Source organism: Folsomia candida, unplaced genomic scaffold (genome assembly GCF_002217175.1).
Source record: "Folsomia candida strain VU population unplaced genomic scaffold, ASM221717v1 Fcan01_Sc006, whole genome shotgun sequence".
In the NCBI taxonomy this organism is placed as follows: domain Eukaryota; kingdom Metazoa; phylum Arthropoda; class Collembola; order Entomobryomorpha; family Isotomidae; genus Folsomia; species Folsomia candida.
The window spans coordinates 7,302,969-7,328,020 of record NW_019091198.1 but is presented as its reverse complement, the minus strand read 5'-3'; the positions used below and the strand labels follow the sequence as shown (position 1 = coordinate 7,328,020).

The following is a 25,052-nucleotide window of genomic DNA, read 5'->3' as shown; positions in this document are numbered from 1 at the left end:
AGTAGTAGCCACAAGCATAGTCTCATTCTAATAAAGAACAACCCTCCAACAACCGTGTGTGGTTCATCCTCATGCACAAAATATGTATGTACATACATACTTTCGAGAGAGGAGAGTAGTAGAAAAAAAACTTTTTAGGAACAAAGATCCTGAGCTGCTCTTATGAGCAACATAAACATAAACTGAAATGGATTCCATCCATCCATCCATCCTCAGCCATAACTAAAGAGAGAGCAGAGTAGTGCTAAAAATGAGAATGTGGCAGCAAGTGTAAAGTATCTATATACATAAAGAGCTATTGTTAAGTTCTGGCTGCCTGGCTGGCTGGGTCCCTGTGGCTCTCAATGCAACTCGCCCCACTACTATTGAATGGAGTTTACGCAACCAGCGTGTGCTCCGCTACACCATTGAGCGTACCCATGATGACTCTGCCGCGACACTTTGTCTCTATCTTCTTGCAGTAGAATTGTAAACATACCAGCAGCATAAAATTCATATCCTATTCTCTGGAATTTTAACTTTTTTGCTATGCAGTCACCCCTCCCTCTGGAAATTTGAGTTTTTTGTTAGTTAATCACCCCTCTCTCTGGAAATTTAAGTGTTTTGTTTTTTAGTCACCCCCTCTCTGGAAATTTAAGGTTTTTGTCATTCGGCCACCACATCCTGTGGAAATTTAAACGTTTAGCTATGTAGCCACCCCCACGCGACGGGAATTTAAGTAGTTAGCTATGCAGCCACCCCCACGCGACGGGAATTTAAGTAGTTAGCTATGCAGCCACCCCCACGCGATGGGAATTTAAGTGTTTACCTATGCAGCCACCCCCACGCGATGGGAATTTAAGTGTTTAGCTATGCAGCCACCCTCACGCGACGGGAATTTAAGTAGTTACCTATGCAGCCACTACAAGAGGGGGAAGTCAAATTGTTCCGTGATCAGGGAAATTGAAATGTATGATTTGATGCACGTACATATGTATTATGACAATGGACAAAGTCTCCACTGGGAATTATTTGAAGTGTAGCGTAGGGGATTTTGCGCTATGGGCACACCCCCTCTGGGAGCTAGAACCCGTTCTTGAACGGGCCTCTACTCTAGTCATGAAATGAACCTTTTCTCATTTTGAGCTTAGTGTATGCCGCAACATGCTCATATTGTAATTGGCAGGCTTGTACATTTTACTAGAAGAAGTCAATGTAATTGCAGCTTATAACGAAAAAAATAAAACCAGGCACAGCAGGTAGTTTTAAAAAGTTTGGTTTGGGTTGTATGTAGGTCAGTGGAAATAAAATGATGTCCTCGTTAAGCACAGTTGAATAAACAATCAATGTACATCGGTCGGTACTTATTTATTACCTTACCTTTCCTCCTATTATTATATATTCTCCATTCTTCTACACACGGCGAGGAAGAGGAGAATATAATATTCAGGGGATGGTTGCTTGCTTGGTGGGGGTGTTTCTTCGTGGCCGGTGCATAGTCGAAAAATGTTGTAACCTTAATAATAATAGCATATCATATTTGAACAATTACATTTTTTTCAGAAGAACCAATTACTGAGAAGTCTTCTAAAGTAAAATAACAAGTGGTTGGTTACTTACTAGTAAACGTGCATGTAATATGTTATAAGGACTGTTATTATAAAACGGCATATAAATACATGGGCCTGCATAATATGTGATGAAGCGGGGAAAATGAGACGCTCCGGTTCATTACATGGTCTACATTACACTAAACGCTAAATATGCATTGCTGGCTCTTTACTACCTCAATTATCGAGCCCATCTCATGCTGAAAGAAAGACAGGAAAAAAATCGGGCGACATTATTATTCTGCACCCAAGGAGCCGATGTTGTAGAAAATGTTGGTTGTTGACCAAATTATTTGTTCTGTGAATGTAAACAGTGTAGACGATGTTTCAATTCACTTTGGCTTGATGCCATGAGTAAGTAAATAATGACAAAAAGATCCTCAGATGCAAACCTTGGTTTATTCTCTGAGCAAAAAAACTGAATTTATTTTTTCTCTTTATTTGATTATTATTAGATATTATTATTGACTCATGCGACGTGATCCTTATCTTCCCAAAATTTGTATTATTTCATATGTATGGATCTCACACAAAATACGCTTATAAGGAAATGCATTAATAAAATCTCGGGGCTACAACAACGTTTCAATAAGTTAAACCTAAAATGATCATCACTATTGTGTAGGTTTTTAAGAAGAAGAATTCGAACAACAGCAGCGCAGCGATAAATATCTTGGTGTCACTAAGCTCCATTCTTCTTCAGACTGGAAAACATACTCTTTATATCGTCCAAAGCTTTTACAATGTTCTGGCCAAATCTCTCCGAATCCTGAAATATATACGAAGATAGATTGGTATTTAATACATTCTCGCGTTGGAATGTCAAGGCTTCTTATCAGAGGTTTGCAGATGGAATGCCTGTCTCGTTATCGCAATATGACGTGACTTACAGTTTCCGGCGAGCTCTTCTTCGAGGAGACGTGAAAGAAGAGAACATCTTCACCAGCGATAATGTAGGACACTCCATAGCCATCATCAGCCACGGGTCCAAACCCACCACCGGCCGATATGCAATCGGGATGCTTGACCAGATCCAATTTGGTAGTTTGACCATGAGGAGTTTGAGATGTCGAGAGTCGCCAGGGCTCACTCAATACCTCCTGCGAAGCAAGAAATACAGAATATGCAAATGTAATGAGATCTACACAAAATTTCATCCATGCAGAAATGTCATGCACTGAATACGACAATAACCTTCAAGAATGGAGAATCGATTTCCAGGTACTTGGAGATAACGTATAGGCAAAAGAGATGACGATCGATTCCACTACCAACCATGGCATTTTGGTAACCCAACTGATGCCGTCTGCACGCATCCCTCAGCAATGCAATTCTTTGCTCGCCCTAAATGTTCAGTAATAGTTTAGTTAGTAATAATGCTAAAATTGGTAAAACATGTGCTTATTAATTAATATGCTTTCTTATCACCGTTTTTGACTGGTCATCCATTGACCGCACCCACGCGCAAGACTCGATCGTACAAGGTCTCACAGTTTCAGTTCTGCCTTCTTTAAACAATCTTGTCATGGATGCTTCATATGTCAGGTTGAATTTACCAGCATCCTATTTAAAGCAAAAAATAATGTACCATTTGCAATAGTTGTTTCCTAACAAGGTATCAAAAATTCTAAATTAAGCTGTTAGATTTACGCGAAAGTAGGCAAGTTGCAAGGCCATTTGAATGAAGGCATCGGGGCTGACACGACACGTTTTCATGAAGCCTTTACCATAATGGTTGAACATGACCAGTTTCAGATCCACATCGTTAAGCAGGACGAGAGCGCAATTGGAGGCATATTCAATAGCTTCCAGAGCTTCTGTGGGAATCTCCCACTTTAGTTTCTTAGGTTGAGGAAGCTGAAAATAATAATATTGTTATACATCAAATTCTTTTAATTGGTCGGTACTTGTTTCAAAAAGTAAAAATAGCAATGAAAATTACCTCTACTTCCACAGATCCGTTTGTGTTTCCCTGAGCGTCATATCTGCATCATACAGCACACACATTCAGTAAATTAATTAAAATTCAATGGCTTTAACGATTGAGATATAATACAACATGAAGCAAGTGGAAAAGCAGGAACAAAATTATGGTAAAAGTAATGTGCAATAAGATAAACTGGCGGATTCAGTACAAAGTAAGTCTTATTAGCAAAAAGTGAATATAGCTTAAGATATACATAAAACATGATGGCTACATAATTGCGAATTAGTTCCAAACATATTTTCAATTCATAGCACCCAACCCATTTATTTTGGGAAAGCGTAACGGTTAATATAGGTATACCCGCAGTACTAATCCTAAGGAATTATCACGCTTAATGTTTTAAGTTAGATCCAATCAGCTACATAAACTATTCTGCGAGACACCCCCCTGATACATATTAATTGAACTTTACCCGTAAGTGAACATTTCTTCTCCCAAGCAATGTTCCCACAAGTGACCCAGAATGGGAGCATCAGACCTTTTAAAGAATTATTATCATTGCTCGACGCTGTTCACCACCACCAATTTTATACCGACTAGATCTCCTGACCCTGATATCTACACATACCTTTTGAAACATATTATTTCTTCTCAGTCGCCTGAGACCACGTTACCATCACCAGAAATACCACCACCATTATAGACCCTTGCATTTGTAATTAATATAGCTATTAGCTAAAATTTTATATTCTTGCTGGAGTAAAAGGGTTTAAAAGTGCAATGAGAAAATAAAATGTGCAAAAACAAGGAAATACTTTTGAAGCGCAAATCAAATGTTAACTGTCGGCGATGTCGCTTCAAGTAAAATTACCTTCCGTTAAAATTATCTTCAGCTAACACAAACTCCCACATGTGTGCCAATATGGCGGCGTCCGACCTTACCAAGGCGCACAATAAAGATTAATATACATCCAAAATCAGTCTTGAAAACGTTAAGTTCATAAAATGAAAATTTGAAATCGAGCTAAATGTAACCCTACATATTTGATTATTTTTTTCATCTGAAAAATAGTATGACTTTTGCACAAATCCTTGAAATAATTTAAGGTGGAGATACTTTCACAACTTTACAGTAATTATACTCTCTCACAACTTACCATGAATGCTCAGCGTTGAATCCCATCTGAAAAATAAAAATGATATTAATCATGGTCTTTTAGGGGAGCAATTAGTTCAGTTTAGTTCCATGAAAAAAAACGTACTCGTCCATTTTTAGCAATAACAATGGTAAACGACTTGTCGAACCAACGATCATAACCATTTCCATGTAGCATCCGTTGGGCGAAATGGTTGAGCTTCGAAGAGTCATTCTGCGAATGATGAGATAACAATGATTTTTTTAATCTTGAAAAATTAGCGAGTAATTACAGATTATGAGTGCACTTACAGGATCAAAATGATACTCTTCGTCATCAAGCACCAAGACGAAAGCTGACTTTTCAATCGAGTCCAGCGAACTACGATTAACTCCCTTTGAGAAAAATTCACGCCTAGTTTTGGCCCAGTGAACTCGCTCCCATGCCGTTAACGCGGCCAATTTCTCCTCCCCCTTTGAAGGCACAGAGGTATCTGCCAAAATGCGTTCGAACATAACCTGAAGCTCGGCAGGTTCCATGAGTCTGTTTCTGTAATAGGTTGGCATGCTGTAGTAGCGTCCCTTATGGTACACGGCAATCCATGTGCTGTCATCCAGATGTTGGAGACGATCCGTCTGAATGCCTGGGATTCTGGTAGTGTTGAACACTCTTTCGTACTGCCACGAACACAGTGGGACCAGCCCTTGAATCATAATCTGTTGAAAATAATTACTCAATTATTACAATGGTTCATCAACTTTTTTCCACGTTAGTAGCAAAATTTGACTATTTCTTACCGGTTCTAAATCCTGTCGTTCAATGGCTCGTCGAAAGAGAAGGGCTGCATGTGTGACATTGGCAGCACGAGCTGCTTGTATTTTTGTTGGATGGGCAAGTATGGCGTCTAATCCGTAAAAGTTGGCTATAAATTCGAGAAAGAATAATCTTAGTCGCGTCCTCTCAACCAAGAACAAAGGGCATTCAGCCCTGTTCCCCCTTGACTAATAAATAAATACGTACAGTTGACCATGATGGGTGACCGTCCGCGAAGGTAGACATATTCCTCCCACCAATCGCTCACATAATTGGTGGCCCACCACGTCTTTAAAACGAGGTAGCGTTGCAACTTGTTTCCAATGCCTTGGTTGAACTCTTTCGCTAACTTTTCCAGCCTGTGTAAAAACATAAATATTTACAACATGAAGATCAAATTGTCAGTATTAAATTTTACTCACCTGGCATAGTCGGCATCGTCTCGAAGTGGACGAACAGATCTTAAGTACTGCAAGTAATACATTATAATTTCATAAGAATTGCACATTCGAAGGAATAATTCTAACTTGATTAAATATTTTGAAAGTACTCGAGTCATGGTGTCATCCAACGAAGGCAGGGGAAGGGACGGCAGTGATCCTTGAAAACTGTACAGCATGGGATGATTCCAACCCGATAAGATTTTAACAGCGGCCAACCACATTTTCGTGGCTAAAGAAACGCTTCTACCTTTTCCACGCTCCTCATACATCCAACCTAAAAATAATTTTATCAATTAAGGACATGATGCCATTAACGATGAATTTCTCATACAAAATTCAGAAAATCTTATCTTCTTATTACCCTTATAATTGAACAACAATCTAAGTAAGGTTCTTGCTGTGAATATAGTTCCACCCCATATTCCCACCCCCACAACTGCGCAACTTAGCCCTTTCCCAACATCGCCACTAAAATAAAAATTGAAAATTTTCTTAGGTAAAATTCTATTTAAATGAAATTACATTATTGCATATTTAACAGTATTGGTTCATACGCTGGCATAAACTTTTGAACCAGTGGGATAAGTCCACACGAAGGGTCGTATCCTGCATAGTAGGCAGAGCTCAAGGTTGCAACTGAAACTGTCATGCCCTTCAGGGAACCCGGATATATTCCGCATCTTATGTTATTCTGCAAAACGTTATAAAATGCAACATTAGTTACTCATATTCTTGAAGGTTTTCATGAAATCAAGTCATCCAAACATTTCTAAATATACAGCAATACTCATTAATACCCATACATTACTCATATGCACAATGCTCAACTCAACCAAAATTAGCCAATGGAATAACTTTATTTAAACATTGTCCAGTGTAAAACATACATGAAACTACTTATGCATATGTTTATATCGCGAATTATTATAGGGAAGGTTTAGCAGAGGAAACATGCATACGAACTTTTGATAGTAAATGCAGACACAATAATTTTAAAAAGTTCTATGGTCATAAACTAGAGCATTGTAGTTGGCATCCGCCGCACGCTTATCATGGTTGGTGCATTCAGTTAAACCAGTGCAGGGTAAATAAATCTATGTGTATACCTTAGCTTCCTCCGAGCATATGCCCATAAATAAATCTGCAGTGGTTACATAATGTTATGCCAATCTAATAGTTGCGTTTTGTTGTGTGTAAATAAATTGGACTTTGTCCCTGACGTCAATTCTCTACAACACACACAACAGAAAAACCATCTACCATTTCGGATTACTTGTACTTTCAGCGTGGAGTCGTGATGGGTTTTAGTTTTGCATTTTATTTTTTTTAGTCATCTCGCTCGCGTGAGGCAATTCTTGGTTGTCAGTCAGTAATATTAGTGGCTAAATTAAAATGGCATAACGAATATATTTAATTACCTACCACCACACTTTGTAATTAACAGGCATTTCATTTATTTTGACTGGGTCATAAAAAATTAATCTAGAGATAACTGGCTTGAGACGAAATAATAACTTAATAGTTATTAAAATTCATAACTTTGGTAATTCGTTATAAAAATTCCATGAAATGAGTCAAAATTCATGAACTTGGTTTCATTCATAGATATTTTAATGCATCCATAAGATTATCATTTAATGTCTTTAATGTCTTACATAAATCCGTTGACCCCTTTTCCTCCAGGACCGTTTTCCAGACAACCAAATGAGGTTCAACACCTCTCTGTCAAAGTTGACGTTGAATCCCTCATGACTAACGGAGAGTGAGAATGCAACGGCTGCGTGTGCTTCAGCCATGTTTTATCTGGAAGAAAAATCAAATGATAATGCAATTCAGTTCAATTAAGCTATAATTTTATGATGCTTATTATTATAGTTTCCTGGGGAGAAAAACTACTCACACTGTTGCAAGTAATAGTCTATTTATGACTCGATTTAAATTTCACAAACGCTTGACCCTTGGACCCTGCCTTTGTGTGCCTCTCTCCACCCGGACAGTTATGCTAGAATTTCTAGGATGCTGAAACCTTGTCCTATTTCATCAGAGTTATTATAAATAAGGTGATCACGTACACAAACAACCCTTTTTTTGTATGACAAGAGGGTACAGTTGGTTGGTAATATGTGGGTCATCATGCGTTCTACCTGTATCTCGTCATAGCACTTAACTCACCGCATGTGCATTTGGTCATATTCATTGTGCATGTACATACTTATGGCCAATACAGGTTATAAAACTTGGCTTAGAATCTTACAGCAGTAAATAAGAGTATTCAGATTATTAATAATTCGATTCGAGTACTTGCAACAATTTATGATCTCAACAATGTTTATAGAATTTACAATGCAGCACTTTCTGTTGCACATTAAATAAAGGGTTTAATTGCGTGTCGGGTCCATGAAAATTTTATGCATTTTTGGAAGCGGACATTCTAAAAGTTACGATTATTTTAAATGTCAACTTTGTGTCATAAAAATAAGAAATTATCCAGGACCAAAAAAATTGCAGAAAATAAAACTGTGGTTATAATTTTCATGGATGTTGATGATTAATGAATGCTTATAAATAGTACACAGAGTACGAAGTCATGTGCAATAGTTGCAAAATGAATGCACACAGAATTACATATGTATAATTGCTTCGTCAACTACCTGCTTGTTGACGCTGAGCCGAGTCGTCGCACGAAAACCAACAACTTACGTTCAACCAACGACACAAATTATGAGAAGAATGGGTTCAAAGTCTGAGAAAAGTTAAGCCGACGGTTGAGGTTCATCGTTCAAAGAACTAGAGTCCTCATACCATGATAACTAACTTGATGGCAATGTACGAGACGGTGGTAGAACTACTTCTCAGATGTTTATGTATGTATGTAATTGATTTCTGCCAAACCAGTCAGTACTGATCTTGCTTGACACATGTAAGAATGACAAACCGAGGAGTGAGCCAATAATAAATATACTTATAATAATTCCGCAATGTTTTACTACCAGTCATAGTCCAAGTTTTGCATTTTTGTTGTGCGTATACGAGACTTATCATTAATCACGAGTTATAACATAACTGAGGGAGATAGCAAGTGGTGTGTCTATGCATATCAAACCAAATCTGAATGGATTAATGGTGAATGAAGAATAATCAAAAGTTGGTGATAAGTAATGGGGTTACTGGTCATAAACCGCTTAATTGGTGCAACTTATTTTTAGTATATTCTACCCCTGAATGAATATTCAGTATTATCAGGATGATGGATAAGAGGATAAAGAGGAGACGGACAGACACAATATTATTATTTAATGAATTGTCCTTGTCATGGGTTCTCATCGACCGACTAATAAATTCTGGTCAGGTTTATTGCAGTGTGTTGGTGATTATGTGAAGATAAGCTGGAAAGGGTAAACATTCAGTAATATAAAGGTGTTGGCTCGAGATGTCTGAGTCCAGATAATCATATTTATCTTTGATGACAGGCGATAGATCAAACCTCCAGCATAAATCTACTTATTAAGAAAACGGGACTTTAGAAGTTTTAATTGCATTTTTTTCATTGTGCTTGTGCACTTTGATGATTTTGTCATGCAATTTATCTATTTTAGATGAGTTTCATCATGAAATGTAACATTTATAGAAATGTGCCAAACCAAACACCTCTTTTAACATAGCAGCTAAAATATTAACTAAATTAAAAATACTGTCATTCAATTGCAAATTACCTGTTTCCACCAAAAAGAGAGAACTTGTCTTTGACCTCCTTCCTTAAATTCGTCCAGACGAATAATAACCGGCAGTGCAAAAGTTTGTGCTATACGTTCACTTTTACGTTAGCAACTTTTTATGTCTACTTATTAACAATTAATTAGTTAAGAGAGAAAACTATTTTTCTTCTTCACACAATTCTTCTGAATTCCCACTACTTTGGTGGTTTATCGTTTCGGGTTTAAATTGATGAGCTCGAGAACGAATTTATTTTAATACGCGATATTTGAGCTGTAATGTAAATCCAGCAGTCTTTCTTTTTCAGAATGTTTTACATGTGCTTCTTCCTCCAATTCTTCCAACCAACGAAAAAGGGTCTCGTATATCGAATAGTCTCCTCACTCCGAGTCACTCTGCTGCACACGAACAACGAATGCAACTTTTTGGGTAGAAATAAGAATATTATTGTTATCGTATTTCCTTAATTAGGACCAAAACTGTTATGTTGCATGGGCAATTGGTTTTAAGTGAGTCGAAATAGTGGCCAGAAAAATAGGTGTCTTATTTCTCGTTATGCATACAATGTTACCAGAGATTGCGAGGATGTCGGCCCCCCTGAGTCTCAATGTTGAATGATGTTAAAAAGGACTTTTGTGTGCGAATATACCAGAGAAGACGACAACTCTCTCATTTACGTGCATGCTGTTTACCCTCCACACACCAGAGTCCAAAGTCCAAATCCAAGTTCATTCTTATGTTCGTTCATGGAGTCTGTATTTGTACCAGACCAGAGTATGCGACATCAATAAGAACAATTAGGGCTGAATCGACATTTTGTAACAAATTTGATCACAAATATTGGAATTGAGCATTGTGTGCACAATGCAAGGCTAGCACAGCCTTGTTTCAAACATTAATATGCAAAACAAGGCGACCTTTGTTACGAGCTGCAGTTTATAAAGAATTTGTAAACAGGGTTTTGACAAGTATAATAAAATCGACATGAGTAATCGAATTTAATTCATGTTCGTCCCTAAAACCATATTCGCATTCATTCGCCAATTGCATCTCCACTAAGCTACAAGTTTGAGGGTGTTGGCTAAATGGAGCTGCTATACGTACATATGCTCATGATGATACTCGGATGTCACCCTTTTTCTTATGCGAGTACATGCAGAGCAATGAATGTAAATTGCAAGCAGTAAAGTTAGCCAACAAGCACTCTCGGACATACATAGTGGAAATCGGGGCAAGTACATAAGATGAACTTTTAGGTCGGAGTAGGAACTCTGAAAAAGCGTACATGACAACTTGAAAATATTCATAACTGGATGGAGAAGTGTTTTAGTAGGACTTGTTGTTGTTGTTTTTCGATTATTTGTAAATAATAGATTGGAGGAAGAATCTTTCATGCAACAAAAAAGCGTAGACAGATCACGAGGCCAATTGCGTCAAAAATTGGTGTTGTCGAAGTCTTGTTGCTCTTCTTCAGCGGAGTGCAACACAACAGGTTTCCACTCTTTTTATGTTGCTTGCACGGTAAAATCACTGGTTTCGTTTACTGACTTTGTTTGCATCGTAATTTAGGAAAATTTTCCTCGTGGGCAGCGTCACGTTCACATTTTTGAGGAATAACCTTTCTGTGATAATGGAACTGTCTTAAATTCCCATTTTTTGTACGGAATCATGGAGCAACATGGCTTAACATCCGTCTTGATACAGAGCACATGTGTAAAGTGAAAGTACGTATGTAAATGCAATGTTGTATTATTACCGTTGATGAGAATTTTTACATAGCTCAAATCAAATTTTTAATTTCAAAATTTAAATTTAGTCATTTTTTGAAGGACATTGCACGAAAAGCGTATCAGTCAGGTATCGGCTGTAGCAATTGCGATAAAGTCGAGAAATTCCGTAATCCTGGTGTAAGCTGCGGGGGGATTGCGCTCGGTGACACATTTTCCGAGTCCATAGCTCACCACTCCCACCTGCATGTAGCGCCCATCCTCCTCCATTTGAACAACCAAGGGCCCTATAACCAGTCATTAATAAGCTAAAATACAACACCATTTGTACAATTTTATTAAATATCATCACTTACCACCCGAATCGCCCTGCAAAAAAAAACATTTAAAATTTAGTCACAAAATCAATCATAAAATAAACTTAATTAAAAAAAGAAACTCACAAAACAAACTGCAGAGTTCAGTTTTGGCTGAGCACAAAGTTGCGTCTTGCTGCGTCCAAGCGTTGCCATTATCTCCATTTCAGTCACGGTTACATTCCGCTTAAGAATTTTTTGAACTTCCTGTTGAACAAGAGCTCGACACTTTTCGTCATCAATGATGGACACTTGCAATTTTTGTAAAGTGGATGCAGTCGCCTTGGGATCGGAACCATTCAGTCGCCCCCATCCCGAAACCCAGCCAAGCTTTCCGTCCGTGGAGTAATTTGCGGGTGGTAAGCACACGGGTTGAATGTTGGAGGAGTAGTTAATCGTCCCAGCCACTTTTAATATGGCGATATCGTTGACATGGGAGTGGTGCGGTTTGTAGTGAAAGTGTCCAATGATGCTTTCAATCTCGAACTCTTGGTGTTCCACTTCACCCGTTGCATTGAGCATGTAATCTCCCACGACGACTTTCATCTTGTTTCTGAACTCGAATGCATTTCTCATGACGCAGTGAGCAGCCGTGACAATGAATCGATTGTTTAAAATCGAGCCCCCACATCGATGAGTGCTTTTTCCTTTTAGCTGGAGGCTTATCTGCCAAGGAAATTCTCGCTTCTCGGCGTCCTTCCCGTTTACGATGAGCGGTTGCAGTTGTAAACTTTCTCTTCGGCTTTCATTGGAAAATTCTTTGGATACGGAATCGTCCGTGTCGTCATCGACGTTGTTGCCGTTGTCGTTCTCTGATTCGGAATCGTACATGAGTTGCCGGCCACATTTCGGTTCATCTGTCGTGTCAAGTTACATATTAAAATTTGGATATTAATCTAAATTTTAAATTGCATTATGCTATTTTTTATTTTGCGTACTTTGCCAGCCTGAAATCTTTTTACAATTAATCTGGGTAATTTTTAGATTCCACTTGACTTCTGCAGACTGCGATATCAGAATAAATTTGGTCGGTTTTATGGCGTCTTTCTTCACATAAATAATTGCTGTAATTTAAAAGTTTGAGTCTTATTGGGTGTTACAAATTGATAATCAAGACATAGAATTGCGTTTACGAACCAGTATGGTTTTCCATGTCGCATAAAGGTTCGTTAGCTCCTTGATCAGTGTTTAACAAAAACAAGGCGTCGGATATGCATTTTTCTGTCTTGCTGTAGTGTACAGCTCGATGAATTTTAAAAGACAAGAACTCTACCCTAAATTAATTAAGCAAAGTTCAAAGTTGGATAAGTATGCATTAAAGAATTAAATGGTACACAATTCTAATGTATTTAAACCCCACCTTAATGCACAAGTATCTTCATCTGGATAAACTTGGTAGGTGCAGTCCAAACTATCATTTATTAAAACTGGGTAATTCGGAGACTGGAAAAATGATACTTTCTCCCTTGAAATTTCCCCACATGTCCGTTCAACTATTTTCAAAATATACATTAGTTTACAAACAAAACTAAGTTTGGTAAGTATGTTTATTTCTCCTACATTGACAACAAGTTGTTCCTTTGGCACAACTTCCTTTCAGTTGTCCACCATGATGTTCACACAATTTGGACGAAATGCACGCCCCCTGACACAACTCATTGGACGAGTCGTCATCAACCTTGTCCTTGCCCCCCTTCGTGTGATGAATTATGATGGGCTCAAGCAACGTTGAGGATGATGATGGACGAGAACCACGTCCATTATTTGGGGAATTTGCTACGAAATTGACTAATTAATTACATGAAACTGAAAAGAAAATTGATAGAAAATGAGCATTTTTAAGATCTGCGTCAAAATATTTACCCCTTGATGCTAAGGGTTGCAGAAACAAATCTTCCGGTATCCGTGAATTTACTTGTACTCGAGTTTCACAAATGGAAAATTGAACCACATTCGTAAAAATCACAACACTCAGGTACAAATATTGAAGTCTGTTAGTCATGTTTAAGTTCTGGTAGTGTTGTTTGTGACCACATTTCAACTTTAAAATGTACCCGACATAATAAATATAAAACTGAGGAGTTGAGGGAAAAATTCAGAAATTCCATCCACCAAGAAATTCAAAGAAAGGATGAAAACACAGTTGGAAACAAGCACGAAAACAAGACTTAATTTGAAAGTCTCAGTCGTCTAACATATTGGGACCATTTATCGAGATGATAATACCGTGTGATGGCAGTGAAGGAGATACAAGGCCAACCGATGGTGAGGGATGAGGGTCGTCGTAGGAATCCCGTTTGTCTATGACCGGAAGGAAGTGAGGTGGATAGGGCTTCGTGACCAACTGGATAGAAAAAAGTCACGGAATGCAGTTGCTCTACTCAAATAATAAAAGTATTGTGTCCAAATGTCCAGTCAAAACTCAATGCTTTCATTATTGCAAAATTACTTTGATTTGTCAAATGCTGTTAGTAGACCAAAAAGACGTATGCATATAAACAGTGGAGATTGACGTGCAGATTGTCAATATTCTGGCCTATGTAACCATACTACTTAAATATATTATGAACATGATTTGAAGACATTAAGTTGTATGTGCCATCATAGATTTTTCCAATTTTGTCAATTTCTTATGACTTTGAACATGAATATCCATGGCCAAACATGCATTAAGAGAAAAAATTTCCAGTTACTTGATTGAATTTCAACAATTCGGTACAACTGTATGCCAGGTACATTTATATGCATATAGTAAACTTACATTATGCGCATTTATTTGAAGAAAAAACTCAGCATAAATTGTTTTGTGGGTGTTTTGGAACCCGAAGGACAAGTCCTTATGGGGTCATTTTGGTTTGAGCCCAAAGTTTTTATTTTCGATTTTTGAAGGTCATAATTAATTAAATACAGTATAAACACATAAAAATGCCACGTTCATTCTATACACAAACATATACAAGGTGACCTTCATCTCATTAGCAGGTCTAGTTTTACTTTATCTTCCCCTCGTTTGTACCACTGTTTATTGTACATAAGAATTCTTGGGACGACCCCTTTTCGGAGGTCGGCACAACGGCTGCCCAACGTCTCCGCAAAAAGCGAGATGAGGAAGCATGAGGTCACACGTGTCCTTGGACCGTTCATGCACCCTCCTGTGCTTGGACAAGTGGTCACTTCGTGCAAAGCGTTTGTGACATATGGCGCACTGGTATGGCTTGTCACCCGTGTGGGACCGGTAGTGACGACCCAACTCATCGGAACGCGAAAACCTCCATGGACATTGATCCCATGGACAGACGAACGGTTTCTCGCCCGTATGTCGCCGAACGTGAGCTTTCAAATGAGAAGACTTAAAGTACACTTTTCCACAGTTATCATACGGACATCGGAGCTCGAAACCTTCTCCGTAAGGGGTTTTACTGGCATTTGGTCGTCGTCCTGGCCGTCCACCTTCTACCGTGGATCGCTTCCTGTATTGGCGTGGCTTGGAATTGACGCTGCCTGGTTTTCTCCCACGCGGTCTTCCACCGCCACGTTTCAGAGTGGGGATGCTTGGTGGTTGTGACACACTTTCTGATTTAATACTGGCTGGAGGGGTCAAGTCCATCTTCTGATCTTCCAGAAAAGGGGGGACGGCAGATATTCCATGGAAGGGGGAAAAGGGCTCCTCTTTGAACAACATCGTGGTCTGTGGCAGCAGAGATGAGGATGTGATGCTAGAAAGTGGGTCCACAAGCGAGTTGAATTCTGACGGTGAAAATGCTTCAACGCTGAGATTGAACATGGTATCCCATGGGTCGTTGATTCCCTCCAAGTCAGGACAATGAGATGCAGGAGAGTACTCATCAAGAGAGATGGACAACGATGTCGTGGGTGAGGAGCCACACGATGAGGAAGGTGATATCTCATCCATCTACAAATTAGTCAAATGAACTTTAATTAATAATTAATATTTTTAACGATCCAAGTACTTGAACTTAATTGAACCTCATGCATTTGTAACAAACCTGAGAATAGATGTGCTCCATCGAGGCACTAATGAGATTTTCATGAAGGTTGTCGTGGTGTGAGTGCAGGGGAAGGATTTCTTTGGCTGTATTCATGTCATGGTCCAAGATTGGTCCACAATACAGTGGTTCTGCGGAAGTGACCCAAATTTAAAACTTTTGTTGCATGGAACACACTCCTCGTACGTACATATTTAGGAGCAATGAAAATCCAGCAATTAAAAAAAGTAGTCAAATTTTTATCCTCGGCTTACCTTGATAGCTGCCATCCACGGCGGTACTGTTGGGGAAGAAGGACAGCAACGTGGGGTCGAAGCTCTCCAACTCCGGCACACTCCCGTTGCTGCTACTGTTGCTGCTGCACTGTTGCGTATCACTGGGGGCATTGTGAGTAACGGAGTGATGAGCATTTTCCGTCATGAAAATGTCATCCGTCCCCGGAAGAAAAAAGAAACTTTGCAAACTTTCTTCGTCATATGTGAGTGTCATCGTCGTCGTTGTTCTCGTCAACTGGTGAACGTTTTGTGATCTTCTCACTCCGCACTTGAGACAATCACTCCTTGTCTCCTATCCGGTTGAACCGCACCGTGTTTGTCGGAGTCGGACTCGTGTTTGAGCTGGTGGTTGTTGTGTGATGCACTGTTTTGGAGAAAGAATAACTTGGTGGATCGCTGACACCCGATCTTTAGTTGGACACACTAGAATCCTCCGCAGCAGCAATAGCGACTGCTTCGGTGGTGGCCTGTTGGTCTATGTCCAGCGTGTCAGACCCCAGCTGCACATTTTTTAGAAACATGGGACAAGTTCGCATCAACACCAGTAATTCATACAAAGTAATATGAAATGATTCAGATGAGAAGTATAAGCAACGTGTAGTGTTGTACCCCTCATATTCCATATTCATCATCATGATGTTACTCTTAAGTGTAGTTGAAGTTAACCATTAACCAAGTTTAATGTGACCCAACACTCGAGTCGGTGTGTAGCCATACTATTACACACACACACCGATCCACCAACCACTACTGCATCCACACATAAGTTTTCCATTCAATAATTGCTCTCTTATGAAATCCAGCCAGAATGCCAGAGAATACTATCGAACGGGTGAAATTGAGCGCATCGAACGTGTTGTGTTACCATTTCGGACGCCTTACCTTTCTTTGGCTATTTAAATTTGATATTCAAAAAACCAACTCGAACAACCGTCATTCCAAGCTTGAAATTTCAGAAATGCCGATGTCAATTCATGATTGAGCACAGAGACGACCACAGTGCAGTCAGAGTGGTGGACCAATAACATGCACATTATTCATACAAATCAGCATCTCTCTCTCTGTCGTTTCCTTCATTTTCGAGTTGGTTTGTTCGTCCGTTTTGTTATTTCGGATGCGAGATTACTCTTTTTGTTGTGCAGGCAGAGTGAGCGAGAGAAAGAAGATCGACTCGTCGTCTCATCCATATTTTTCGGAGAATTTCCACTCTCTGCTCGTTTTGTCTTTCGAGATACGAATTGGATGCATCATGTACGTACAGGATATGATAATTGAATAAGATAAGCGGGAGCCTTAAGGAACGGCGACCTTGGTGTGGTTGCAGTGTGATCATCACTGCAGCAGCAGCACAGCGGAAGTTTATGCTCTGTCCGTCCAGAGTCTAGTTGATTTTTCTAATTTAATTTAATTTCCTTATCAATGGTCCGATTGAAGACAGACAAATACATAACGACCAACCAACTACGTATGTACAAAAATACAAAGAGGACGAGCCACCGGTAGACAGGGATTCAAATTCTCCTTAAGAGCATATGTAATGTAAAGTCAATTTAGAACACTTATTTAATACACTTATGTATTTTCCCAACACTGCTCCATCATTAGCCTAACCTGTGTGTAACAGCTCAACTCATCCATGCTCATCTCTGGTTCGAAATGCGTGTTCCACAAAAATGTGTCTCAAATTACAATGAATGTCAGACATTTAAAATGTTCGATTGTTGGAGTCATGTCGAATGGTGCCAAGTTAGTTTTGTTTGTATCAATCAGAACGAATAAAACAGGAACTGCATGTGTGCTGCTGCTCTTGTTTGTTGTACATAAACCAATTGTAATAAGTGATTCATTACACTTGTTGTTATAATTTGTTTGCCGGCAGCAGACCTATACGTACGTACGAATGTAAGCTAAAATTACACATGCATGCATGCATACTTTACATTCGGATATGTATATTATTCACTGCTATGATTATGACCCTTGATGTTGATGTGAGTCACATGCTAAAAAATTTGTGATAATTTATATAAAATATGTGCCTCTGCTCATATTATATTCTCAGCTAGCTTAGCTTTTATTAGCTTAACATGCGTCTCAATTCGCGTGTGTAGGAGAGAGTAGAGTATCAATTCTTTTATGGTGCTCAGATTCAGACAATTTATTTGCATGCATGGAGAGACCGAGTAAAGTAAGTAAAGGTTGATAAATGAAAGTGTATGGTATGCCATTATGTCAAAGCCAAATATCACTCCTTTGACTGATTTCCATGAAATTAAATATCGCTGGAAAACCTCGACGACCTGTACATCATCATCCACGGAGGAAGAATGGACAGTGAAATTATAGAACTGAATATGATCCCAGAGTTGCAAATTAATTTGATGCGCAAAGTAATGAGTGCAATCCGCATGTGTAATAATAGTATAATCCGCGGAGAGATGAGACTCTGTGTGGCATAATATACTTACATATTTTAACATGTGGACATATGTATGTGTATAAATACGTATTATACGTATGTACATACATATATAGCTCAACAAACTTCATGGTGAGAAAAAATAGATCTTTGAGACACATTATGGATTGGTTTCGTAGGTCATCCCAGTCATCACTACGACCATTTATTACTCTTCTTGTCATGATAACCATCACATCACGCAATCATCACATTTTGTGGACTTGTTTTCAATTTCAATTGCAAAGCCCTATTTCATTGGGTTTTGAAATCAAATTCCAGTGAAGAACCTTCATAAAATTACGTGTCAAGTTACAAATAATAAGTGACGTCTGTCCCTCTCTCTCTCGCATGAATGTTGTTATTATTATTATATCCTTATGCAAAAAATAATCTGCAAGCACTCTCTTGACACATATTTACATATTTACTGCATTTTCGACAACTTCTCGGAAATTATTTCTATGCATGATATCGTTCCTTTAAAAAAAAACTTGGTTCCAGACGTAGATATTTATGTATCTGCACAATTATAGATTGCTCTTTAAAGTGCAAAAATACCGAGCTCATCAACCTGCCTTACGGAAAATAACAATGTGAATATATGTACATATTTATTAGGCATCATTATTATTGCGTTCAGGCAAACTTTAAAGTTTAAAGCTACGACTTATCTATCTCACTACTTGAACAGACAATGGATTATGGATTGTGTGCCCTCATACATGCATGCAGACTGACGATAATTTGCATAAAGGTGACGACGACACTGTCTGATGAACTTATACTGTTTAATGTAAATTAAACAAAATATTAAAGCTAAGCATCCTTTAGTCACTAAAATCAACTTGGTGCTCCATTCAATAGTTTTTTCCTTATCAGTCAATGATCTGCATCACACCGTTTTTTTCAGCAATTTAAACTCAACACTTCATCATCGTCGCAGTAGAGAGAATTATTAGTAAATTAAAAAAGATCGATAACCCCACATACACAAATTTGTTAATATCTATGTATGTATAAAATTGTTGTTTATCGTGTGATTATCATGATGATGGACTGCATTAAATAACGATACGTGATTTGCGTATCACAAATAAAAATCAGTTAAAAACCAAGTAGGCACATAAATACATATGTACCCACGCAGAAGACCATAATATGCAGCATAATAAAAGACGAACGGACAACTCCATATACAGTCGGCTAAATATTATGGTGTTTTAGTTAGTTGGAAGTAAATATGAGAATGGACAATGAAAATATGCTCAGTGTTAAGTAACACGAATATTCCGTCTGTTAATTCTTGCCTTGTTCGTAGTTCGGCAATTAATATTTTATTTGTGGCGTCAATTTTCACATCAAATGATTATAAAATAATGATGAATGATGGGTATTTGAAAATATTTCATTGAAATTTGAAACCCCGTGCAACCGATGCATATACATTCGATTATGACCGAGTTTACTTTTTTCCGTCACGCTAACAGCAAAGCTAGCCAGCAGCCAGCTAAATATTTGGTTGAACAGTGTTCCATGAATTCAATCAAATCCACAAACAAAGAGAAATGATGATGATGATGAGGAACTTGATCACATTTTGTAGTATTAAATACATGAGATGACCATAGCGAATATAGGTCGATGAGTTCAGGAAAGGAATCATCATAATTATTAAATATGCCTTTTATGCATTACTTCAATAATGATATGGATGCAAATGTCTGATCCTGAGAGAGAGTTCAATGAAGGAAATATTAGTTCATGGGTAGCACGCATTTTGTGAGATTGAACTATTAATCGATTTATTTTACACACCGAGAAATTTCAAAACATTTAAATAGATTGAGAACAGCCAATCATTTGTTAATTAGAGTTCGTTGAGGAACTGTGAAACAACAATTGAATTTTTTTAATGAATGAGACATAAGGGATACCATTATAAGGAGACAATACTTGATGAAATTAAAAACAATAAGTTAAGCATATGTATGTATACATATATATTCTACTAGCTGACTACTGTACTGACCACAGTACTGAGAATAATTTAATAACAATGCTGAGACCTAAATTCCTTTTATGACATAGAGAAAAGAGACATGTAGGTATGTGGATGCATATAAATACGCACACATTAATTTTTGTTATCACAACATTTATAAATGCCAATATCTAAACATCTACAAAGCGTACAACATTAATTCGGTGGGAACTAGATGGAGAACTATATGGTCACATTTCAAAACTTCAAATTGAAGTGAATATGATATATTGGATCCGTAAATCACGTTTTATGATTATGATTCCCTTGGTTTGACACACAAATCTACAGATTACTTGATACTACTTTTCAGATCTTTCGTTTACTTTAGGTACAGACAGAGAATAGGACTAAAAGTTGACCACTTTATGTATCACACACATGACACCGGGACGACAATGTATTTATACCATGCATAATCCTAAACACATAATTATAATACTGTTAAAGTATGTACAAAATGAAGGTAAAATGCAAATGCAGAAAAATGAGACACAATTAAAGTACGCACAACATAAAAGTTCAAGCTTCGAAAAACGTCTCATCCTGTTGTACCTCTACAAGATTGCTACACATTACTCAGCCTCAGTTTACAGAATGTATGGGTGAGTAATACATAAATATGATTAAATAACATACACAAATTGATGTGTATGTTATGTTATAGATGTTTGTATGCATATTCAAATGAACTGAAACAAAAGCGTTGTCATAAAGTACACGCACACAAAAATAACGAAATAGTTTTATAGACTGACTGACTAACACAAGAGGTTTTCATTTCCACAATGAATAATAAATTGGTATGCATCATAACAAAATTCCATTCTCTTTCTAATAATGATGAAAGAATTCGATAAAAATTTGTTATCCGACGGTAGCACAGTAAAAAAAGCTCAAGTTTCATATATTCTCTGGAATTGTGGACTTAGAAAAATGAGTTCAACGTCGTTGATATCATTTGGAAAAATATAATTCGTTATGGGTTTAATAATGCAGCTCTCCGTTTCCACCAAGTCAGCAAATTGTTTGGTTATGACCAGTATTTAATTGTAAGAAGAAAATGTTGGTAGTCTCTTTTCTAGGTTATTTATAAATAATAGGTATGATGATGATTTGGTAGCTAGTTGTGAAGAAGTGGTGGGTGATAAAATAAAAAAAATAAGTGGTATGCAGTACAAAGTGCATTGCATACATGGGTCACGCAATTTGTACTTTGGTGAAGCGTAAGAGCATAGAATCTGATTATTTGTAACAAAGTTTGAGAGATGATGGAAAGGATGCGATGGATGCTTATGCACAAGACAAGCTAGTCATCGCTGAGCTGTGGCATTGGAGTGGGGGCTGGAAAGTTTAAATGTACATCATTTTCAGGTTGGTCGTCAAATTGGTCAAAAAAATTAGACAAATCTGGGCAATTGTCGAGATCAAGTTCATTACCATCGTTACCGGGCATTGGAGTAGGGGGAGGAACGCAACTGAAAACAAAACCATTATAAAAAAACATTTTAAATATTATTGCACAGAAAATTTCCGTAAATCATATACAGCAGTATTTAGATAACCAACCTGTTCTTTAACAATCAGGAAGCTTCTCCACTTGAATCCTCTCCAGTGTCCTCATTAGAATCATCTGTCCCCCCTTGGTCACCTGACCCTGATCCATCTCCTTCATCACTGCCCTCCTCCTCCCCCTCGCCACTTCCACTCTCGCCCTTCTCCTCTTTCTCGCTTTCAGAGCTTCCCTCTTCTTCCTCTTCAGCGCTTCCGTCTGCTTCTTCACCACTTCCAGATTCCTCTTCCCCCTCGCCACTCTCTGCTTCTTCCTCGTCCTTCGTCCCCTCACTTTCCACTCCGCTTTCCCCGTCTGCCTCATCACTCCCAGATTCAGCTTCGCTTTCAGCTTGTTCTCCTTCCTTGTTCACACTTTCATTACCCTGCTTTGTCCTTTCTTCTCCATCCTCGCCAGAGTCAGATGACCCTTGCTCAGTTTCAATTTCCTCCACTTGTGACAAGTTGCCACTGTCTGGTCTTTCCTCCTCTATAAACCGTTAAAAAGGACAGCATTTATTATAGCCCAGCAATATGATAAGATGATAGATATGATGAGTTTAATACCAATAGCAAATCGTACAACTGTTCTAGATCTTTCTGGAATTTCGTCCTGACCATCTGCAGGATCGGCTTGTGCATCTTGCGCTGCTTGTGCGGCCTGTGCTAGTGCCAATTCCGCTTGATATGCTGCTATATCAGCTTCAATCACCTCCCGCTCATCTATTTTAGCTATCTGCAGTTGGAGCTCATAGTCTTCGGGTCTTGCACCTGCAAATTGCTAAAACAAATGTCAAGCTGTTAAAAATAAGCAGTTAACTCAATTCAAGTTGATTAAACTGGAGTTAAGTGAAAAATAAGCTACTTTTGCAACAAATTTCAGGATAGCCCATTTGCTGATTTCATGATGTGCCCGTGGTCCCCAGGAATATCTATATCCAACGCCGTCAGCATCATCCATGATCTCTTCGGAAGTGAAATACAGTGTCTGGACATATTCCTAAAAAATGGACACTTTTAGTAAATTTTAAACTGAAATTATAACCTTTGGTATTTAATATAAAAATAAAGATATATTACCGTTTTCATAAATTTATGAAAGTCCTCTCGCTTGGTGCACATCAATGTTTCCAATTCAAACTCACAAATGAGACTCCAGACCTCATCTGAAAATTTTACGTAACCACAAATCAGGTTAATAAATTAAGTATTTATTTAGTTAGAATCTTGCAAGTCTTTTTAATCATTGGAATCAGACTTAAATTAATGAGATAGGATTTGGCTTAAATTCATCATGGTGAATTATTGTTAAATCACTCTGGACAATATTGTCAGCATCATAATTAAATACACACAGTTACACAGCAAAACCATAATACATTAAATAAATTATAATTTAAATTGTTTACCTTCGGAAAGTGGTTTGTTGGTCATAAACATGATGACCAGAGTCAGAAAGAGGGCTGCTCGCTTCGCATATTGATCTGCAGACCTGACGGTGACCAATTCTGCAACATCACTCAAATAATTGCTAATTGCCATGTATGTAATGAAGCCCTGCTTTCCTTGGTCCAATCCAACGATTTTAATCCCGCATACCTTGCTCAGAACAGCTTCACCTTGGGCAAGTGCTTCGTTGTAGTTCTTCTTTTGTCCGTTCATGCAATGTTTCAGGAGATCTAATCTCTTCACGGGAGTTTTCTTGTGTTGACTCATGATAAAGTAGTACACGATGTTGTGGACCATGTCATCAATGACCATTGTGACTCCGGGTTTAACGGTGATGAGTTTGGTCCCAATTCTCATTGGATGAAGAATAGGTGGTGGCGTTGCTCTCTTGGTGGGAGGTCCTCCAACAACTCCAAATCGATCTCCCAATTTCGCCAGAACCCGTTCAAAAACTTTTGCTTGATGCTCTTCTGTTACGAAAATTGGACCATTTAGATAATCTACTATACTAATGCGGATACTAATGTTGAATTAATTAATTACCATCAGACGATTCCAAGTTTACAGTTTCTATTGGACCCAAATCAACACCTTCTTGCTTATCAGATTCCTTCTCCTTATTTTCATCTTCTTCTGAGGAAGATTGTTTCTTTTTCTTACCCTTGCCCTTCTTAACAGGTTTCGAGGCTGGTGCGACAACAGGTTGCAACATGACACCTTTCGACGTTGATGGCTGCTCTTCAATCTCATCATCGCTGACCTCACGTAGAGGTGTAGACGGAGGAGGGAGGTGAGACACCACCCCTTCATCTTCCTCATCGTCCTAAAATAATAAATTTAAATATTTACTCATGCATAAATTTCTTCTTTAAAACGCCAAGAACTAATTATTCTGCTCTTACATAGCGAATCCTGGGCGTGGGTGGTGGTGGGAGATCAAAAAATGGGGGAGGTGGTCCCCTTCCCCTGGTCGATTTCCTTGGCGCGGGCGTCTTAGCCTTTGCGCCCTGTTGTTTCTTTGGAGGTGGTGCCTTAGGCGCCGCAATACGTTGTGGCGAATTGGATCTCGCGGCTGCTTGTTTGGCCGCTTCCATCGTCGCTGCAGCGTTGGCCTGGGCCGTTTGTCTCGCCAACGCTTCCGCCGCTAACGCTCGTGCACTTTTCCTCCTTGGAGGCATCTTCTTAACAGGTGTCAAGCTGAATCTATGAAACAAAATACGGGGTCAGCAATATTAGTATGTGCACCGTATATATAATAACGCCCACTTATTATTAGGTAGTTATACAACAATCCCACACTTTCAGTTAAGTTCTATAAAATTTCAATTACGACAAACACTTACCTGAAGCCGATAACTTGTTGCTCGATAATGAAATCAGTCGAATTTCATGTGCTTTATTTAACAGAAAAACCGTATCAACGTCCTCACTTCCACCAGAACAATGATATGCCTCCTTTACACAGGAGGGACGCCAGAACAGAACCCAAACGAAGAAGACGAGCCGATCGATAGACCCGCTGCTCTCGGAGAGATCCAGACACGAAGTGATCCTCATTTTATT

The 25,052-nt window shown here is 38.5% G+C and overlaps 4 protein-coding genes across 9 annotated transcripts; all 4 read right to left on the bottom strand.

The window, feature by feature from the left end:
* Positions 1–1,982: 1,982 nt before the first annotated feature.
* LOC110850748 (carnitine O-palmitoyltransferase 1, liver isoform) lies at positions 1,983–10,247 on the bottom strand. Of its 4 annotated transcripts, none has more exons than XM_022098288.2 (18): positions 9,622–10,247; positions 7,564–7,711; positions 6,463–6,599; positions 6,270–6,376; positions 6,016–6,182; positions 5,888–5,934; positions 5,673–5,824; positions 5,450–5,574; positions 4,964–5,368; positions 4,779–4,886; positions 4,674–4,699; positions 3,989–4,054; positions 3,532–3,574; positions 3,240–3,446; positions 3,018–3,152; positions 2,784–2,933; positions 2,480–2,689; positions 1,983–2,358 (listed from the first exon to the last, which is right to left on the bottom strand). In XM_022098288.2, exons 2-18 carry the CDS (start codon positions 7,702–7,704, stop codon positions 2,272–2,274), a joined length of 2,313 nt encoding a protein of 770 aa, XP_021953980.1. In that variant the 5' UTR covers positions 7,705–7,711; positions 9,622–10,247; the 3' UTR covers positions 1,983–2,271. The 4 variants fall into 4 exon arrangements, with proteins under 4 accessions (XP_021953980.1, XP_021953979.1, XP_035708865.1 ...); XM_022098287.2 differs by lacking the exon at positions 3,989–4,054 and adding an exon at positions 4,388–4,453 and having other exon boundaries at positions 9,622–10,246; XM_035852972.1 differs by lacking the exons at positions 3,989–4,054; positions 9,622–10,247 and adding exons at positions 4,388–4,453; positions 8,560–8,756.
* Positions 10,248–11,355: 1,108 nt separating this feature from the next.
* On the bottom strand, positions 11,356–14,019 carry LOC118436039 (transmembrane protease serine 11D-like). Its single transcript, XM_035852970.1, has 8 exons — positions 13,569–14,019; positions 13,266–13,481; positions 13,066–13,198; positions 12,843–12,979; positions 12,644–12,769; positions 11,793–12,562; positions 11,706–11,718; positions 11,356–11,636 (listed from the first exon to the last, which is right to left on the bottom strand). The coding sequence occupies exons 1-8, from the start codon at positions 13,705–13,707 to the stop codon at positions 11,476–11,478; spliced, it is 1,695 nt and encodes a 564-aa protein (XP_035708863.1). The 5' UTR covers positions 13,708–14,019; the 3' UTR covers positions 11,356–11,475.
* Positions 14,020–14,504: 485 nt separating this feature from the next.
* LOC110850828 (Krueppel-like factor 5) lies at positions 14,505–16,473 on the bottom strand. Its single transcript, XM_022098407.2, has 3 exons — positions 15,967–16,473; positions 15,713–15,843; positions 14,505–15,618 (listed from the first exon to the last, which is right to left on the bottom strand). The coding sequence occupies exons 1-3, from the start codon at positions 16,199–16,201 to the stop codon at positions 14,728–14,730; spliced, it is 1,257 nt and encodes a 418-aa protein (XP_021954099.1). The 5' UTR covers positions 16,202–16,473; the 3' UTR covers positions 14,505–14,727.
* Positions 16,474–20,223: 3,750 nt separating this feature from the next.
* Positions 20,224–25,009, bottom strand: LOC110851014 (melanoma-associated antigen D4). 3 transcript variants are annotated; one of them, XR_004835152.1, is made up of 10 exons: positions 24,833–25,009; positions 24,392–24,692; positions 24,033–24,312; positions 23,450–23,959; positions 23,121–23,206; positions 22,906–23,040; positions 22,608–22,821; positions 22,059–22,530; positions 21,930–21,967; positions 20,224–21,833 (listed from the first exon to the last, which is right to left on the bottom strand). XR_004835152.1 is itself a non-coding variant. In XM_035852990.1 (9 exons), exons 2-8 carry the CDS (start codon positions 24,665–24,667, stop codon positions 22,073–22,075), a joined length of 1,959 nt encoding a protein of 652 aa, XP_035708883.1. In that variant the 5' UTR covers positions 24,668–24,692; positions 24,833–25,009; the 3' UTR covers positions 20,224–21,967; positions 22,059–22,072. The 3 variants fall into 3 exon arrangements, 2 of the variants coding, with proteins under 2 accessions (XP_035708883.1, XP_035708884.1); XM_035852990.1 differs by having other exon boundaries at positions 20,224–21,967; XM_035852991.1 differs by having other exon boundaries at positions 20,224–21,967; positions 23,450–23,956.
* Positions 25,010–25,052: the final 43 nt, after the last annotated feature.

Excerpts from the sequence above, each read along its gene's own strand:
- LOC110850748 (XM_022098288.2), bottom strand. The coding sequence starts at position 7,704 with ATGGCTGAAGCACACGCAGCCGTTGCATTCTCACTCTCCGTTAGTCAT. Across the intron at positions 4,887-4,963 it reads AAGAGTATCATTTTGATCCT|AATGACTCTTCGAAGCTCAA; the intron begins GTAAGTGCACTC and ends CATCATTCGCAG. Across the intron at positions 2,934-3,017 it reads TGGATGACCAGTCAAAAACG|GGCGAGCAAAGAATTGCATT; the intron begins GTGATAAGAAAG and ends CTGAACATTTAG.
- LOC118436039 (XM_035852970.1), bottom strand. The coding sequence starts at position 13,707 with ATGACTAACAGACTTCAATATTTGTACCTGAGTGTTGTGATTTTTACG. Across the intron at positions 12,980-13,065 it reads GAAGATACTTGTGCATTAAG|GGTAGAGTTCTTGTCTTTTA; the intron begins GTGGGGTTTAAA and ends TAATTAATTTAG. Across the intron at positions 12,770-12,842 it reads CGACATGGAAAACCATACTG|CAATTATTTATGTGAAGAAA; the intron begins GTTCGTAAACGC and ends TTTAAATTACAG.
- LOC110850828 (XM_022098407.2), bottom strand. The coding sequence starts at position 16,201 with ATGACACTCACATATGACGAAGAAAGTTTGCAAAGTTTCTTTTTTCTT. Across the intron at positions 15,844-15,966 it reads CGTGGATGGCAGCTATCAAG|AACCACTGTATTGTGGACCA; the intron begins GTAAGCCGAGGA and ends TCACTTCCGCAG. Across the intron at positions 15,619-15,712 it reads TGGAGCACATCTATTCTCAG|ATGGATGAGATATCACCTTC; the intron begins GTTTGTTACAAA and ends ACTAATTTGTAG.
- LOC110851014 (XM_035852990.1), bottom strand. The coding sequence starts at position 24,667 with ATGCCTCCAAGGAGGAAAAGTGCACGAGCGTTAGCGGCGGAAGCGTTG. Across the intron at positions 24,313-24,391 it reads CCACGCCCAGGATTCGCTAT|GACGATGAGGAAGATGAAGG; the intron begins GTAAGAGCAGAA and ends TTATTATTTTAG. Across the intron at positions 22,531-22,607 it reads AGTTGTACGATTTGCTATTG|AGGAGGAAAGACCAGACAGT; the intron begins GTATTAAACTCA and ends AACGGTTTATAG.